General features: G+C 30.4%; 2 protein-coding genes across 9 annotated transcripts; both read right to left on the reverse strand.

The window, feature by feature from the left end:
- Positions 1 to 138: 138 nt before the first annotated feature.
- On the reverse strand, positions 139 to 5,655 carry LOC120068015 (uncharacterized). 8 transcript variants are annotated; one of them, XM_039019678.2, is made up of 10 exons: positions 5,104 to 5,655; positions 4,965 to 5,010; positions 4,143 to 4,538; positions 3,561 to 3,660; positions 3,099 to 3,152; positions 2,381 to 2,483; positions 2,175 to 2,263; positions 1,400 to 1,461; positions 1,222 to 1,317; positions 139 to 746 (listed from the first exon to the last, which is right to left on the reverse strand). In XM_039019678.2, coding segments are annotated over exons 3-10 (840 nt in total). In that variant the 5' UTR covers positions 4,478 to 4,538; positions 4,965 to 5,010; positions 5,104 to 5,655; the 3' UTR covers positions 139 to 745. The 8 variants fall into 8 exon arrangements, with proteins under 8 accessions (XP_038875606.1, XP_038875607.1, XP_038875605.1 ...); XM_039019679.2 differs by having other exon boundaries at positions 2,175 to 2,257; positions 5,104 to 5,610; XM_039019677.2 differs by having other exon boundaries at positions 2,175 to 2,257; positions 2,366 to 2,483; positions 5,104 to 5,610.
- A 3,167-nt stretch (positions 5,656 to 8,822) lies between these two features.
- On the reverse strand, positions 8,823 to 16,551 carry LOC120092544 (glutaredoxin-like protein). Its single transcript, XM_039050661.2, has 6 exons — positions 15,227 to 16,551; positions 13,938 to 13,993; positions 12,417 to 12,647; positions 11,053 to 11,344; positions 10,333 to 10,529; positions 8,823 to 9,282 (listed from the first exon to the last, which is right to left on the reverse strand). The coding sequence occupies exons 1-6, from the start codon at positions 16,364 to 16,366 to the stop codon at positions 9,126 to 9,128; spliced, it is 2,073 nt and encodes a 690-aa protein (XP_038906589.1). The 5' UTR covers positions 16,367 to 16,551; the 3' UTR covers positions 8,823 to 9,125.
- Between the last annotated feature and the right edge of the window lie 3,122 nt (positions 16,552 to 19,673).

Consider the following 19,673-nt stretch of genomic DNA (forward strand, 5'->3'; position numbering starts at 1 on the left):
AAAACATAGACACAACTCTAAAAGTTTGGTTACTAAACGCAACACTAGAAGTTTCATAAAGTAATCTCATAATTTAAGGACAAATTAGAAGACGTGTATGTATAAAATGTTTGTGAATGATTGCGAGAGAGAGAGAGAGAGAGATTAAATATTTTCATATGAATTATCAAATAATTCACCATGGTGTAAGGTAGGTCTATTTTTCAATTGTCATGTCACCCAATTGACCAAATTAGCCTCAAACAAACAGATAACTACAGAAATGCAATTAATGGTAACAGAATGATTTTCAGCTCCTCCCAATCCAACTATACTTTCATATCAAATATTTTTGCACAACAATTTTATTTTTTTTAGGTAAATGCCTAAAATAGTACAAATTGGAAGCAGCAGATCCAATATATTTTTCTTTCCCTTTTCTCTCATTTTCTCCCTTTTGACTCAAATCTCCCAACCAATATATCTGCAGCTGACACTTTTACTTCCCTGTTAATATTTTGTGTGCTGGGGGAGCTGCTCATGGACATGACATCAAGATCAAACACTCATTTTTTTCTCAGCCATCAATTTGATTTTGTCTGATTGGGCAGCAAGGAGGGACAGCAGGGGCTAACCGACCAATCAGCCGTACATCATCATTGTCGTCATCGTCGTCGTCATCTTCTTCTTGTCTGTATTTCTTTGCAGTGGCCTTGGTGTAGGCATAAAACACAACCAAGGGCCAAAAGAATGGAGCCAATCCAAATCTGACCATCCAATTCAAAAACAGAAGAATACATCAGAAGTCACTTCCATCCTTTTCTTAGGGCTGAAGCTTCTTTCACTTCCTAACTTCATTTACTTTGACTTGGGGTTATCTTTTATCTTACACATCTAAATAACATAGGCATCTCATTCATAATCCTATGCTGAACCAAATTCTGACTCAAAAGAAGTAGATGAAATGCATGTAAAGGAGTGATTTTGAAATTGTTAAAATCACTTTTGTCATATTCAAAACCATCCCGAAACGCGCCTTTAATCACACAAGATTAATTTCATGTTCAATTTTACACTTTGAAATACAATTTTCATATCAAAATAGATTTTGAATGATTAAAAACATGTTTTAGAGTCAATTTGAGAATCATTTCCAAATATGCTCGAAAATATGGTCCAAAAATCAGAAACTTTCTGTGTCCCTTTCACCCATCTGGCCAACATATTTGTTAGAGATCTTACCAGGTTGTACTAGGTAAGATTCTATTTGCAAGATCTTCATTTATAGATACAGGAAGTGGTAACATTTTGCTCATAATGCCTGGAGTGTCCCTCATGCTGCAAAAGTTACAAATCAAGATCTCAAAGACTGGGTCTGTAAGGAATTACTTTCAAGTAAATAAAATGAATATCCACGTACTCATTTAGGATAGCAACAATATTATTCCTTGTCCGGCAGAAAAGATCAATGTTATCCTGCAACTGCTTGAAAAGATAATACATCATAATCCAATAAAAAGCTTGAGCATCTATAATTTCATGGTATAGATTTGTTTTACATTTGTATCAGCTAGCAGTTTTTTCAAAAACAAAAATAAACCATCAACAGAAGACATTATAGACCATTTAGCAATAAACAATTAACACCTCCCCCTCCCTTTGAAAGGATATAATCAACATCAATGAACTACCAGAATTATGAAAATAATTTGGATGTTTCTAAGCTTCATATTCAGTTTATACCGAGGTATCATTTATGTGTCTCAGAAAGTGACAGAAAAGTGCATTCCTTCAGGAGTATAGTGTTGACATTTTGCCTGCAAAATTATCCAAGCAGTCCTCTCCATCACTTCATTCTCATGCCTTTATTAGCCAAGCAACAATTGTACAATTGCATCCAAAGATCCTTCATGTGATTTCATCAAAAGGGAAATTAAGAATAAAAAAACAGATGGGCCTTCATCTGTTTTCAGATTATATGGAGTCTAATTTAAAAAGTAAAGTTCAGAATAATGAGTAAACTTGTGGTTCCAAATTATGAAATTTGATAGTAATTAGTAATCTAGGCAGGTGAAATGTGACAGTATAGTCCAATATTAAGACAAGATAATTTCCTATTCAAGGCTAACTACTAATATGAACTGCAGATGGTTCTAGTAGAAAACAGTCTCCAATAAAAGCTAATAGATATTCACCTTGTACATGGAAAGGTTGGAACTAATTTGACTAAAAGCTTGAGCATTCTGTTCCAGAAGATGCGCAGCTGCACTGCTAATCTCTGAGACTTCAATGAAAAAAAATGTCTCAATAGAAACTTGAATAATTTGTGGTAGCTAAGAGCAACTATAAAGAAATATAGACGAAGAAAATTTCAAGGACAGCTAACCTTCGGAAGGCATACCTTCTTTTCGGTTCATATGATGCATCATATGTGAATATCCAGCCATGCTGGGGCCAGGGGCTGAAGGTGTGTTTATTTTTAACGATGGCTCCACCAGCTTATCCTGAACATTCAAAATCATTAGGAAATTAGATCTTCAAATTGATATCAGATTGTAAAGGTTTAGAGGAAACTCTTAACAAAATTTACCACTAATACTATCATTGGAACTTCAAATAATTCTTGATTTGAACCTATAGTAAGTGTCCTATGGTTAGTTTAAACATTAAACTATTGAAATAGATACATTAAGTAGTGAATGTAGAAATTAACTGAAAGAATAAAATTCTCTTGAACAGGTTGTGCAACTTAACAACTAATAACATTGTCTGATCAGAGTGGCAACGGATCCCAAAAAGCTAACAGAAGCTATGAGTCTTGTTCTAAAAAGTTCTAAGCTCCAGGCATCGGCATAAAGCAAAAGCAGGAAACTGTCAGGGAAATATTAAAAAGATTAACCAGTGATTTCAAAATTTATGGAACCCAAGTAACCTTATATGTTGTCATTGTCGAAATTTGAATGTTAAAACACAGGACTTTATAAGATTTTCAATAATTTCATCTGTGCTAGCCATTCTGATTTTCTCCAAAATAGAAAAATAAATGATGGGAAATAAAAACAACCAAATAAATGTACTAGCAGAAAAAACATAACACACATAAAGTTTCATTAAAGTACCTTTCGATTGTTCACTTTCTTTCCAATATGTTCTTCAGGCTTTCTTCGTTTTCTCTGTAAAGAAGTTTGTTAGACTTCTATATGAACTTGAAGAGGGCAGATCAGTAGTATTTTACAGGGAAAAAGCTTTGTCAAAATGTAATAGAAAAGGCAACACTAACACAAAATCTTTTGGTATCATGAAATTTGGCAACAAACAGAATTCCCTTTAAAAAAATAAATAAATATATATATAAAAGTGGCTTTTTGAAAGCAGTGCTCTTAGTCTTAACTAAATATAGAAACTATTTTACATTCAAGTGAAGGAAAACTATGGGAGTTGTGTTTGGTGCCGCCTAAAGACAGCCTAATTCCATATTGTCAACAAAATAATGAATTCCAAATAATTTCTATTAAGATATAGCTGATACTTAATTCACAATCATAATACAGAGAAGTATTTTATAAGATTGAGGTGCTTACAGTCATCCACCTACACCTTAAAGCAACATCCCGGACAGTTTTATCACGTAACGTGGCAGCAATCTTGATATACCTCAAAATGCTTGGTTCATCAGCAAACCTATCAAATGGCAAGCAAACAAAATAGAAAATACTGTAAGAAGAAAGTTGATAATGGCAACTAAGACAGAAAGAAAGAAAGAAAGCACGACCTTTGATATCTCTATATTTTTATTGATATAACAAGAAAGAAAAATGTACTACACATGAGAAGAACTTTAATTTATCAAGCAGTCCAGAAAGAATGACTGACTTAACATAAAAGAACTTGAAAGGGAAAAGAAATCACATGTAAGGGGATAATATAAAACAATTATTGGGTTCCAATTCTGATATAAAATCCATGCGCCTTTCTGTCTGTATGTATCATTGTTAGACTATTTCAATATATAACATTACAAACCCGATATAAAACAAAGACGTGCAGAGTTCTATAACACTGAAAATCCTCCTCCAAGACAACTCTTCACATATATTTCAACAATCCTAAAGCCAACAAATCCAACAGGAACATAAGTTAGAAGATTTAAAGAAAGAACCTACATGACAAGACCTTCCTCCAATTTGAATTGCTCTTCCACAGACCATTCAACTGCCAAACCCGCATCATGCTTGAGCCCTGGCACCGTATCAAGAAGCAGAGAACCAGATGAATTGGTAGCTTGGCTTATAACAGGATGGTTGTTGTTATTGTTGACGACACTTGAATTCCCCGAAAACATTATGGCCGACGCATTGTTGACCCCAAAATAGTTCCCCATTGTCATCATCTCTGAGCTGCTAGTTGTTGCAGTAGACTGAAACGATATAGCGTGCCTATTCAAAGCGGAACTTAACGTTTCGTCGCGGTGAAACCCTGTGTTGGATTCTGCTGCCATGATTACCAATCCTCTTATTTACAGTAACTCTCACAGGAATCTCAGCTGAAGCATATCCAACCTATAAATTCAGGAAAACAACACGATAGTTGAATCATAAAACCCAAAGAAAACACAAATTACTGGAAATAAGGAAGAACACAAGTAGTATCAAAGACTCTGTGTCCATAATCCGCACACAAATAGACAACCCAAGCAGAAGAAAGGAAAAAGAAGAATGCAAAAAGGCCATAATTCCAAAACAATCAGACAACATAACCAAGGGAAATGCAAAATTGATACAACAAAAACCCACAAACAGCAAGAAACAAACCCATGGCGCAAACACCCATCAAAATACAAACCATTTTCTAAGCTTGAAACTCCACAAATCACAGTTAAACCCCATGAAACAGCAAAATTACAAGACCCCAATTGAAAAACCCAAAAGGGGTTGAAGGAAAAGGACAGAAAAAGCAAAACAAGAAGGAGAAGAGAAATTACTCACGATGATTTCATCTGGGTAACGATCGAAATGGCAGAAGACAGAAGCCCTAAAAGCACAAAATGGAAAAGAGTTGCAGAGAAAAGAAGAGAAATAGAGAGAGAGACGGGAAAAAAAAAAAAAAACAAAGGGTGGGGGTTACCTTTTTGGGCGCAACTTTCCGACGAAGCCCTGATTGGCTTTGGGTTTGGCAATACAACAAAGCTTTAATATTCTTTTACGAAATCCATTTTACAAAACGTAGAGAGAGAGAAGCCCTTGAATTGGATTCTACAGCTACAGTTACAGCTAGAAATACAGATACAAATTACTCATAACTATTGAAATTGGTAGCCTTTCTGAGCCACCAACATCCAACGCACTCACAAATCTCTACCCCCCGGGTCATTTGGGTCATTCAATTTCAATCCTCTCAAACCTCCACCAATGGAAAAAAAGCTCAAATTTTTAAACAAAATTAAAGCAAGAGAGAGAGAAAGAAGAAGAGGGGTTTCTTATTTTCAAATAAATAATGGATACGTTGCTGCAGATCTTGGAATTCAGCAACAGTGCGAATCCCCATAAGCATTTGATGCCAATTATTGTGGACTCTCCACCTTAGCTTTTTTTTTTTTTTTTTTCTTCTTCTTCTTCTTTTTGGGGACCTTTTAAAATAAAAAATTTTCCTTTAAATGGTATAAATATGAATATTTTTGGTATTGTTTTGTGAAGTGGATTATATATAGTGAATGCATTTGTGATAAAACTATGTAAGTAGCTGTTGTCTCACGCCAACATATTTGAGCTCTTAAATTAAATTATTTTACCTTAAACCAATCATTTATTTTTCACCATTTTTAATCTCTTTTCCCTTCACCCTTCATTCAGCATCCTCACTGTTACAGAATATTTATCATCTTCTTATAAAAATAAATATCTATCTTAATACTTCACTTTCGGCTAAAAAAGAATGTATTTTGATTATTATAAACACTTTAAGAATTAGTTTTTAGAGTGTTTTTCATTGAGATTTTAAGTCATATAAACATTTTTTTTCTTTTTTGCAAATGTTGTTTGGTTTTTAGTGTTTTTGACTTTTGTTTTTAATGTATTTTTTAAAAAAAAAAATTATAATAACAAGTTTTATGTTTTTTAATTTTTTTTTGGTCAACAACTTTTTAGGGAATTTTTTAAATAATGTGATAATTTGAGATTATTTTCACTTGTATGTATATAGGTCAATTGCTATTTAGTCTATTGTTTTATAGCCATAGATGTTTTTTTTAATCTCTTCAAAAGAAAATTTTTATAAGTATTAATTGTTGGTGCAAGAAACTTGCAAGTAGGTCTTGAGTACTCCTCTAGTCTACATACATTATTAGAATTGATCTGCGTAGGAGTGATTACACTAGTATGGTGCTGAACCAATACAATTAGATACCTAAATTAGTACATGAAATATTTAGCTCGACTAAGCATAGAGTTGATTACCCCTTAAGATTGCTATTGTGGTGTTATTTATAACGTTTATATTCTATCTTCTATTTAGGAATATGTGCAATACCGGCAGTGCTAGAATAGGTATCATCCTCGAAGTTGTAGAGTGTTAGTGGAAAGTTTAGCTCGATCATTTCTCTTATATGAATCTCCACAAGTTTAATTGGTCGACTGGAAATTCAAGGATTTGTCTTTTCTTTTTGGGATATGTAGACTCTTATACGGACTTTTGTTCTTCTTTAGGCTTGGATCTTGCCTTAGGCTCTCTCAACAAGTATATTACTAAATTGTTAGAAGGGATTATCAACCGAAGTGAGCATAATCCAACGATTAATTGACATATAGTTCTTTAACGATGTTGGAGGATGGAACTCATACCCTGCTTTTTGTATTTAAAATGGACTAAATTTAAATCACAATTTATAGTCAATTTAATCCTAGTCAATTAGTTTAGGTAGTTTTTATAGTTTAGAATTTCAATGTTGCATTTGCTATGTTTCATAATTTTTTTTTAACCAAAAAGAGAAGAAAAGTTGATGGCTGCCAACCTTTCTTCTCCTTTGGTAAATTTATCCTAAGCTAAAATATATTTGTAAATATGATACAATTTTGAGAAAAGTTGAAAATGTCCATCAATTTATCCCATCGACATGGGTTTATGTTCAAAGATATCTATCACTACTTGATTGATTAACATTATGTTTATCAGTGATATAGTATAGTGCAGTATCATATAAAATGAAATGATTTAAAGTGATATTTGAGTTCATTTTTTTATTTTTATAAACGATTGCTTGTATATATATTTTTTAGTTTAACAATATTTGGAGTTAGAAGATTTGAACTATTAACTTCTTAGTCGAAGGTACATGTCTAAATTAATCAATCGAGTTAACTCAAGTTAACAATTGCTTTATATATGATTATCGGACGAGCCTACATGAGCATCAACACACTAAAATTCTATGATCATATACCATCCCTGAATCAAAATCATACATTATCATTGTTCAAATATAAGAAAAAGTGGAATAAAAAAACAAAAACAAAATCAAAACAAAAGAGAAAAAAAAAAATGATTCGTCCTTCCTCTTGGCTCTTTTTCTGGAAGTATATTAAGCTTGATAAATAATTAACAAGTCAATCTAAACTTGAATTTTATAGATGAGTATTTTTTATAATTAACCTAAAAAAAATCTTTTAGTACACATGTATATAATAATTTTTTGAAAAAATATTAATTTATACCCTTAAACTTTAGAAGTTATATCAATTTAAATTTTAAATTTTTTTGGATTGTATCAATTTAGACCCTAAATTTTGGGATATGTATGAATTTAAACCCTGAATCTTTCTAAGTGTATCCATTTAAGAACTTTCATAAATATATCAATTTAAACCCAAAACTTTCATAAGTGTATCCAAATAAAATATAATTGAAGGTTTAAGTTGATATAATTATGAAAGATTAGGGTTTAAATTAATACGGTTATAATAGTTCAGAGTTTAGATTGATACAATTATTAGTTTGGAGTTTAAATTGATACAACTCCAAAGTTCAAGATTTAAATTAATACAATTATTAGTTTATGATTTAATTTGATACAAAACCAAAAGTTTAAAGCTATAAATTGATATATTTTTATAATTTTTTTATAATTTTATATATGGATATAATACTTTAACTAATGAACCTTGACTAAAAATTAACTATTTTTGTTCCTACTATTATAATGCGACATAATATCTCTAAATTTTATACTTGACTTAGACAACATACATGGACGTCAACATATTAGAACACATTTCAAGACACTTTATCTACGTACTTACCTTAAGAAAATTACAGCAAAGCAATGACAAAAATCATTGTAGCTCTATTATAATAGTCTGTAGATTAAAACATACATTTAAAAAGAAAATCAAACCAAAATGAAATAAGCTTGAAATTTACCTATGAACTTTGAAAGTTGTATTATTTTAAACCCTAAACTTATAATTATATCAATTTAAATGTTGAACTTTTGGGATTGTATCAATTTAAATCTCAAACTAATAATTGTATCAATTTAAATCCTGAACTTTCATACTTTGTATCAATTTAAACCATCCATTATGTTTTATTTGGATACACTTATGAAAATTCTGGGTTTAAATTGATATATTTATGAAAGTACAAGGTTTAAATTGATACACATAGGAAAATTTAGGACTTAAATTTATACAATTTGATACAATTATTAGTTTGAGATTTAAATTCATACATAGCCCAAAGTTCAGGGTCTAAATTGATATAACCCTCAAAATTCAAGGTTTAAATAGTTTGAATTGATACACTCGCAAAATTCAAGGGTATAAATTGTCGAAAAATTAATAACAAATGAATTCCCATAAGTAATATATAAATTTATATATTAATGGTTTGTAAATAATGAAGATCTCCAATTCCCATTGTACCCCTCTATCCCCAAACCCCAACAACAAAACAACACCCCATATATTCCCAGAAAAAAATTGGGATTTCTGAGAAAAACTTAGGAAAGGGGTGGCTGAGAAAGAAGAAGAAGAAAGCTATAATACTAATTTACAATAATGGTTGGCAATGAAGGAATGACAAAGCCCACAAACAAAATCCTTGAGGATATTTTTGTCCTTTGCAATTGGGAGAAATTAATTAAAGTGATCACATCAAGAAGAATTCATAGTCCAATTATAGTTCTGGTAAGCTATGTTGACTGGACCTCCATCTCCCAAAAGGTGTGTCAAAAGACCTGCTTTATTGGCATCCAAGAACTTCATTATCCACATTAATATTTCTTTCTCATGCCCAAAGTCCACACTGAACCTGCAATCCAACCCCAACCCAACAAATTTCCATCACTACTTCTTTCTTTTTTCATGCCCTTCATCATCAAATATAGGAACAATTACTTATCATGCTACCACGTATAATTTTTCATACTACCTCCATTTATTATTAAACTAAAACATTAAATCTTGCTTTTTGATTTTACCTTTCGTGTCAGCAATTTTCGGTGTAATTATACTTTTGAAACATTAGAAGAAAATACCTAGTCTAAGAACATGACTAAAATCGATCGAATAAAATCATTCAAGATGTTCCTAGCATATGTATAGTTAGTTTCAATCTAATAACGTATAGATATAGATATGACATGCGACATGGACACACAGGGATACGTTATTTTTTAAAAAACTAAGACATGCATGATAAGAATACGTTTGCAAAAAAAAAAATATATTTTTAGAAAATGTAATATTGATGCACTCATCTTTATCCATCCATCCTTCATCAATCATATAGAAAAAGTATTAAAATATTTTAAAATAAATAAATAAATAAAAAGAGTTTTCTACATGACAAAGTATGATTGAACAATTTGGTGTAATGCACAAAGATAGGTGTTGTATGAGATGCACTCAAGTATTTTTCTTTTAGAAATATATATCATTTTTATACTAAAAAAATCAAAATAAATGGGTTGATGCATTTATATGCTTAAAAAGCTTAGTTTAGTGTTTTTTACGCTAAAAGTTTTTATTATTATCATATATGTGTCTTTTTAGTCTACTAAACAAGGGTTCTATGTATGTTTACAAGTGTCTGATACGTATCCAACAAGTATCCAAATGTCCAAATATTTGATACATTTCAGACACGAACACACTAGCTAAATTAAAGTGTCAGTACTTTTTAGGTTTCAACTACGTCCATTACGACGAAAAGTTTTAGCATTAAGACTTCTAATAAGGATTCATTTGAAATAAACTAAAAGATTTGGGATAAAATTAAATTGAAACTCATAGAGATGGAACTCAATGGAAGAGAAAAAGAAAGAAAAAAGAAAGTAAAAGATTGAGTTTGGTGACAAACCACTTGATGATTCCAGTGAGATACACAGTTCTTTTGTCCAAGTCAACCTCCACTCCTCCACTTTGGAAGAATTCTCTTGCGGCGCATCTTAGCTCTGCTTCGACTCCTTGAGGAGTATAGAATCTTACTCTTGGGCTTGACTTTGTGCCATTGCACAGTCCAAAGTGAATTAATGGATTCACTTCCCCAAACGCGACCTGACATTTGTATATCATATTCAGAATATGAATTTTAAAAGATGCCATCCCATTATATTCCTCTATCTTCTAGTCCGTCAAATCGTTTCAAGTCTCAATTTTCATCGTAATTTTAATTTCAAGTATAATCCACCATTTTAGGCATTTAGATTTTGTCTAATATATTATAAGGGAACATTGAACTACTGTGATATCATTTCCTCCTTAAATACTGCATCAAACTATTGAATTGACCTTTTTCAGCCCACCAGTGAGAATGAATGTCAAGAATTATAAAAATAACTACTAAAATTTTGGATTTAGGGCAGTTCCCTTCAGATATCTAATGAAATAAAAAATGATCAGGTTTAGAAAAGACAAGGAAATGGTGCTAAAGGGAGTGGTTCAACAAAAAAGCAAAGGATCTAAACTAATGAAACAGAATCAGAACAAAAGTATCAGAGAGATGGAATAGGTATCAGCCGAAGGTTAGAAGAAAACAGATCATAATCCTCAAAAGTTGAAATGATAAGATAAACTTTACCTCCAATCGCTTGTCAGCACTGCTGAAGGGTTTGACAAAGGAATAGGGTGGCCTCCTATTGCCTCTGAGAATCCCATTTTTTATGGCTACAAGTGAATATGGGTGTCCGCCGACTAAGTATTGGAAGTCGGAGAAGAAGGATTTTCTGTCAATTACACCCTCTAGTCGTCCAAATCTTATCGACCCATGAATCACCATAGCATTGTAAAGATTTAAGAAAAAAGCTAACTTTTCATTATGTGACAGTTCCAAGAGGTTCACGCGATGAAGGTCTTCTATTACATTTATGTACCTGCATTCCATAAGTTTGAGAAGGAAGGACGCATTTTTAGAAGTGGTGAAGGGGAAAAACAACAATCTCATTGGATTTTTTTTTCTCTTTTCCAAAATAAAAACGAAGGAAAGGAAAAAAATTTGAGAAAAGAGAACTAGATTTGTTATTATTTTTTATTATTATTATTATTTAAAAAGAAATAATGGTTTTTCATTCGGTTGACTTGTTTAAGTTTTCTCATTCTCCGCTCTCTCTATTTTCACTTACAACTCATTCTTCTTCTTGTTCTTTTTTTTATTAAAAGAAAACAAATAAGAAGAGTTGTGAGATTGAAAACGAGACAGCAAAGAACAAGGACGAGAGTCAAGAGTCCAACAAATTATGTACAATAAAATTGTTTTGATAATTCCATCGATGATGATGCACGCAAACCGTCAAAATAATTTAAGTTTTAAGAAGTTGGGCAAAGTCCAATTTGGCCCTCAATTTTGGCTCAACAGCATAATTATCTCATGAAAGAACGAGAAACAAAAAACTAATAATGTTACCAATGAGGCCCTCATGTCTAACATAATTGTGCTTATTTAGACAAATGAAACATATGGTATGCAGAAAAGGAAACTTGAGAACAGATGAGATGATTGAGGAGGCTGATTACATGAAATCTGATTTTTATGTTTAATGTGTATATGAATAAATAATGAGGTTTAAATCTAGATTCCTTTTTTAAAACATATATAATTATTTTATATCTATATTCATTTATTATCTAAAATCTGATGATAATTAATTTTCACAATTTATTTATTAATTGAATTAGTGTTAAATTACCAAACTCAAACCAAATCAAACCAAATTTAAAGTTGGCAAATGATTTACCATTAAAACTAAATTAATCAAATAAAGTAATTAGTTCCAGTATTAATTATGGTCATCACAAGACTGATCAATGCTCGAAATGAATAGCAATACAATGCCAAATATAGAAAAGAATTTGTTTTGTTAGTTCTTAATTCTTTGTTTAATGCTAATGCAAAATAGGGAGAGAAAATAAACATAAAAAGATATGGAAATTTGTAAAGAATTGTACCTTCGAAATTCTTCAGTGTTGCTAATGGTGAGATAATCAACACGTTGGAGATCTTCAGAGGCATAAGATTCTAAAATGGCGGACATGATCTTGGCTAGTTTTTGTGCAACAATGGCTGCGGGCTTGGGCTCATTGTCATTAACCGAGCCCCTGAAATTGAAGCACCGGGCTATAAATGGCCCATGCTCAAGGAATCTATAGAAATGATTCCCATCTTCAAATTCATTTTCCCTAATCACAATCAAATTATACATCAAATAAGATATAATCTCAAATCTTCTATTTGTTGTGCTAGGTTATTGAATCAACTTATTTAATTCTCTAAACTTTTAAATTTGTGTTTCTTTGATTTTCAAAACATTTAAATTTGTATAACAAATCTCCAAACTTTCAATATTGTGTCAAATAAGATTTTTAGACTTAAAAAAGAGTCTAATAGGTCTTTTCATTTTCAACTTTAGATTCAATAAATCATTAATCCATTCGACCGTACTTTTTTTTTAATTCACACATTAAACACAAAATTAAAAGTTTATGTGTTTTGTATTTTTTGCAATAAGAAATATTGACCTTGCATTAAGGGCACTTGAAAAAAAAAAGTTTCTAAATGAAAACATATAAGAAAGTTTTCACATATAGAAAAAATGTCAAACTATCACTGATAAATATTAATAGTATCAGTTTCTATTAAACTCTATCAAAGAATAATAAAATTTTACTATCATTGATAAATATATATATATATATATATATATTTGTTAAGTATTTAGAACCATTCAAACAAACCACAAAAAAAAAAATTAAAATATTTTTTGAGAGTTTAGAAAAAAGTATATTAAATATTTTAAAGTTTAAAAACTTATTGATTGACACAAAAGTTTAGTTTATTTAACCAAAAACAAAGGTTAAATTATTTTGCTCTAGGAATCATTGTGATAATAAAATAAGAGAAAATAAGTTCTTAAAAAATAGATTAAATTACAATTTTGACTTTATAGTTTGAAAAAAATTAGAATTTAGTCTCTCTAGTTTGATGAACCTTGATAAATAATCCTCACGATAGAATTATTTGAGAAGATTTTATAAAACCATATAGATTATTTATAAGATTTTATCAAACTATGGTAACTAAATTTTAACTTTATCCAAACTTTTTAGACCATACTCGTAATTTAACCTAAAAAATTAACTTCAAAAATTAAAATCTCGTTTATTAATCATTTGGTTTTTTGTTTTTGAAAATTAAGTTTATAAATTCTTCCATCTCTAAATTTCTTGATTTATTATCTACTTTTACCCATGGTTTTAAAAATTAAGCCAAATTTTGAAAACTAAAAAAATAGTTTTTAAAAATTTGGTTTTTTTATTTTTTAATTTGACTAAAAATCTAATTCTTGTACTTAAAAAAATACAAATGAATGTAAAATATCGAGAAGAAATAAATTTAATTTTTAAAAATCAAAAATAAAAAACGAAATGGCATTAACCACGAAGTAAGAAAATGAGAGAGAGAGATTTTACCCAAAAACATGATGGATAAAGAGCTTCTGGGCCATCTGCTTTCCAATTTCAACGGCCTATAATATTGTTCATTCAGTCACAAATCAGATTCAAATTCCATCTACCAACAATACAATACCATTTTCTAATACCCCCATTGAAATTTGTGCTAAAGTTTAATATTATATTGCTTGTTTTTCAGATCAAATATAAACAGATGTAGCGTAGCAGAATATCAAACGCTCACTCCCTATCATTACTCAACTCAATCATACTATACATTCTTCCTCAACCTAACAACCAAAGCCTCTTGCAAAAGCATCCCATCTATATCATTCCAAAAAAAAAAAAACTAGTTATTTTAAAATGACGTGGGATTTAATCATTAATTTCATAACAAAAATTACAAATGTAACTGAAATAAGTATATGCAAATACAAGTACCATAAATTCTTCATTATTACTCTACGTTATTAAATTAGATTAAAAATAGCAATATAGGAGTATAGGAGTAATAATGCAACTACATGAGATTAGTTCCCATAATCATAAGATCCATTTTTAAGATAAGAGCCAACCTATTAATTACCACAATTTACAAAACCATTTTTCTCAATTTCAAATTTCTTTATCTTATCATTTCACCTTGTTGTTAGTTAGTTGCCCCCATCATTAATGGGCACGTGGGATATCTTTCACCAAAGTCCTCTCCCAAAATCCAAGGCCTAAACAATTTTTCATTGCAATAATTTCTTGTATAGCTAACATATCACTCTAAATTTAGTATCATCGTCAATATTAATAGGTTTGATTTGGTAATAAATAGAAGGAGTGATAGTATTAAAAATTCTATTCACAATTTATTTGATACTTTGTTCAATAATGTATTATTGTGTTTTATCTTCTTTTAAATGTTCCTACTATAACAAGCCATTTAATAGAGGTAATAATACTAAAAATTCTCTAAACTTGAAAGATTTTGCATCTAAATTTAAATTTTTATTCTATTTTAGTTTAGGAAAGGAGTGGGGGTCAGGATTTGGACATTTAAGCTTTAATTATTTATTCCTTAACTAATAACTAAATTTCCAATTTTATATATGTAATATGAGGGAAACAATTTGGAGTAAGAAATTTTGAATTGAAAAATAATCAGATGTTTCGCGGAACAGAAAACGATGAGATGGCAAGTTCGAATGACCGTAGGATTTCAAAACAGGGTCAAAAGTATGTCATATTTAATTGCATCCAACGGTCAGAAAAAACAGAATACAGAACTCTGAATGGCATAAGGAGAAAACAGAGCATACCTTTCTACGGCCGCAGTCAAGGCGCTGAATGACCGCTTCCACCATTTCGCTGCCGGAGAAGCAGTTCTTGACTATCTTCATCTTGATCAATCGGTCCTGAATCGGCAATCTTTGTCTCAGAAATTTCACGATCTCCAGTAGTTGGTCCGGCGATCCTTCATCTGGATCGTCGAAACCGTAGACTGGCGGAGCCGGTGCGTCGTCGGGACATTTATTGCTCAGCATATCTTTGATTCTCCGGTCAAATTCGCCGCTGTTTCTTAGGGAGTTGAGCGCCACGAGACCCCCAAATAGCTTTTCGTTGAAGAAAATCTGCGGCACCAATGAACTTCCCGTCCTCTTCATCAGCTCTTTCTCTCTTAGAGGAAAAACGTCGACGTTTATCTCAACAAACCTCAATCCCTTTTCGTTGAAGAAACTTCTAACCGCTTTACAATCTCTGCAATTCGACCTTGAGAAGAAGCTGATTCTTCCCTTTAATTCTCTCTCTCTCTCTTCATCGCTCTTCAGTTTCACCACGACTTTGAGACCGGAGAGGTTGATTTCGGTGACGCCGGTTTGGGACTTTCCGTTGTCATCCTCGTCGTCATTTTCTTCATCTTTAAGCGACGAAATCCGCTTGAAAATCGCTGCCGATAAGCTATTGCTTCTCTCCCGTATAAACTTCCCAATCGACGGCATGTCGACGGAGATATTCTCAGCCAAACTCTGCGACCGTTTGGGCGGCGGTTCATCAGCAGAGGAAATGGAAATCCCAGGTGGGGCCTCGGGTTTAGGAAGTTGAGAATGAGGCTCCAATACGCGTATTTCGCCATTATTGGGTTTCAATTCGTGGTGGGGACGAATGGGAATATGACCGTTATGATGGGTAGAATCCTCTAATTTCTCGGTATCGAACGACGACGACGAAGAAGAAGAAGAAGGAGATTCGATATCAGAGAGCTTCGTCTGATTTTCATCTAGAGGGGGCGAAATGGAAAGCTTAGCGGCGAGCTTGGGATTGTCAGAATCATTGATCAATGGAAGTTGAGAAATGGTGGAAATATGATCGATTCCATCTGGGTTTGTAGGAGGATCATGAACTCCATTAGGAAAAGAGATGGGTTCTCGAGAAACAGAGGAATGAACGTCAACAGCCATTGGAACAGAGAGAATTAGAAGAAGAAGAAGAAGAAATAGGGAAGAATGGAAATGGAGAAAGGGGTTTAACGTTTTAAGGGAGAAAGAAAGAAAGAAGAGGTCAAATGGGGCCCACAGAGAACCCCAAAAATTTTACAAGGTTTTTCGTAAAAATTAAAACAATATATATAATTTGCAAATAATTTAGAGACGGTTAGAGAGGGACGGGGCATAAGAGGAATAATAAACCCTTGAGAAGCGGGGGAGTGGGGCCTGCGAGAGTCACGTGACGTGAGCGGATCAGCCACGTGATGAGACATTTTTATTTTAAGAAAAAAAAATAGAGTGAGAAAAATCAATTTTCATCTTAAACTTGTCAAGTTATTAATTCTTTAATTTCAACAAATTTAATCCTAAATTTAAGCCATTGTTGCAACTTTAACCTTAAAAATGAAAAATTGTTGCAATATTATCATTCATATAAGTTATCACCTCCAAATATTGTTAGAAATGTCTTCTTTAATATCAAAATTTTCATATTTATGTAACTAACAAAAAAAAAAAAAACAAAATAAACATCGATAGACTTTTATCAACCTCAATAAAAGAAAATTAAATTTTGTTATTTTGTATGAATAGTTTCCCTTGTTTTTCTATTTTTGAAAATCCCCCTTTCTAATATGGATTTAATGAATTATAAAATTTACATGCCATATATAATTGATCATTTTTTTTAGAGAAAAATAATATTATAGCTATTATTTAGGGATGTTTTCAAATATAGAAAAATGAACAAGTTATTTATAAATATAATAAAATGTTGTTATCTATAGATATTGATAGATAATGATATTTTACTATATTTAAAAATATTTCCATAAGTTTTACTATTTAAAACAATGATCCATATTTTTATAAAATTCATAAATATTGAAAATATTATTTAATGGTTTGTTTGTGCGTTAGTTATATTTATTTTCGCGTAAAACTTTGTTTGATTGAAATTGATGTGTTTAAGAAGAATTTTATTTTTTTTTTTGGTTAAAATTAGTATGTGATTTAGTTAAAATTGAACTAAGGTTAAAATTTCTAACCCAAGTTGATGAAATTGAAAACTTAAGATCAAAATCAAAAGAAAGTGACAAATTTAGAGACAAAATTGATGCTTCTTTTTTAAATTTAAAAATATCGTTTAATTTCCACGTGGCAATCTCTTAATCCAAATATTTAATATAAATTTTAAAAAATGGTTTTTTTAATTAAAAAGAAAATAATGGATCATTATGGTTTGACGTCAAAACCGAAGGGGTCGAGCCCGGTATTGTATCGTTATGCCGCTCCGCTCTCGTCATGTCACTCCAGAAATTTATATATTTTTTTAAAATAAATAAATAAATAAACCACACCAAAAAATAAATAAATAAATAAATAACATTAGAAGGCTGAATTACCAAATCGGTTTTTATTTGTTCTGACTCGGTTTCTACAAGGAAAAAAAAAAACTACATTTTAGTTTAGGTTCAAATAAATCATTAATTCTTGAAGTTTTAAAGTTAATATTTATTAACATTTGAAAATTTTAGACCTCTTTGATAACAATTTCATTTTTTGTTTTTGATTTTTGAAAGTTAATGTCTATTTTTTACCTATTTCTTATAATGAATTGCATATTTTTTAAGTACATGATTGAATTTTTAGTCAAATTTAAAAAACAAAAAACAAGTTTTTAAAAACGACTTTTTTAAGTTTTCAAAATTTGACTTAGTTTTTTAAATTATTAGTAAAAAGTAGATAACACAGGAATAAATTTGATAGTAAAAATAGTATCTACAAACTTAATCCTCGAAAACAAAACAAAAAAATCAAATACTTACCAAATCTAAATGTTTTTTTTAAGCACTAAGTCTAAAGGTTAAAAAAACTGGTCTCTAGATTTTCATACAACAATAATTTAGGTTTTTTTTTTTAGTTAGTAACAGTTTAATTTTTATAGTTTTAAATTTGTAATAGTTTTGGTACTAAATTTTAACAGATAAAAATTTAGTTTCTATCATAAAAAATATTGTTAAAACATAATGAAATTTCTTATATTTATAGATTAATAAATTGATTAAGAACAAAATGTGTTTAAACTACAATAACTATATAACATAACAAGAATGGACAATTCTATATATATTTTTTTTTAATCATGAGAGGGATTGAATTGTTACTAAGTTGAAAATGCAAATGACAAAATTGTTACATACTAAAGTTTAATAACTAACAAATTGGAAATTAAAATCTATTATATTATTACCATTTAAAATTCAAGGACTATATTATTATTTTTATGATAGTTTAGGGCCAATATAACAATGTTTAATAAACATATTCAACTACCACATCATCATTTGGTTATATCAACCGGCATTCAACTTTGCTTGATAACTATTTAGAAATTAGAATAAATTAAATTTAAATATAAATTTCAAAACCGACACGTCACTTTTGAAATTTAAAAAACTACCAAATTTGTCATTTATAACCTATCAAAGTGGTGTGAAATAAGTCTTTGTATTGAAAATTTTTAAATAGTTTATTGAACTTTCAAGATTTTTATTGTAGAGTAAACATATCAACACAGTTAAAATAATTAACTTTTGCAAAATAATTTCATCTAATTATAAGGATATCCATAGCTAATTACAATCTTCAAAAGGAAAAAAAAAACTAATTAAGGGCAGTAATTGCACTACTTGTTTATTCAATGTGTAGTGGTACAAGGTCTTTCTCATAATTATAGATTTAATGCTCGAACTTTAAGTTCTACATCTATTTGATTTTTAGTCTTTTAAATTTTTTTAATAGGTCTCTTAGATTTTTAATTTTGTGTCGAATAGATACCTGAACTTTACAAAGTGTCTAATAGCTAGATTCTTAAACTTTTAATTTTATGTTCAATATATCTCTGAACGTTAAAAAAATGTCACTACTACAAAACTAGACTTTAATGTCAGTTTAAAATTGACATTATAGAGGTACAATGTTGATTGAAAACTGATATTGAAGATCATGTTATAAAAGGTTTTCAATGTCGGTTGTCTTTAATCCGACATTAAAGACAACTGGCATTAAAAACCTTAAATAACACCTCCTTCAATATCGATTGTCTTTAATGTCAGTTGCCCGATATTAAAAGTTTGTTTTTGTGACAAGCAATGTCTATCATTGTTTTTTGTACTAAAAAAAATAAAAATGCATATAATAGATCATCAAACTCTCGATCTTGTGTCTAATAGATTCCTCAATGTTTTAGTTATGCATCTAATAAATCTTTGACATATTC

This window comes from Benincasa hispida, chromosome 12 (assembly GCF_027475165.1).
Source record: "Benincasa hispida cultivar pf3 chromosome 12, pf3_genome.v1.1, whole genome shotgun sequence".
NCBI classification, from domain to species: domain Eukaryota; kingdom Viridiplantae; phylum Streptophyta; class Magnoliopsida; order Cucurbitales; family Cucurbitaceae; genus Benincasa; species Benincasa hispida.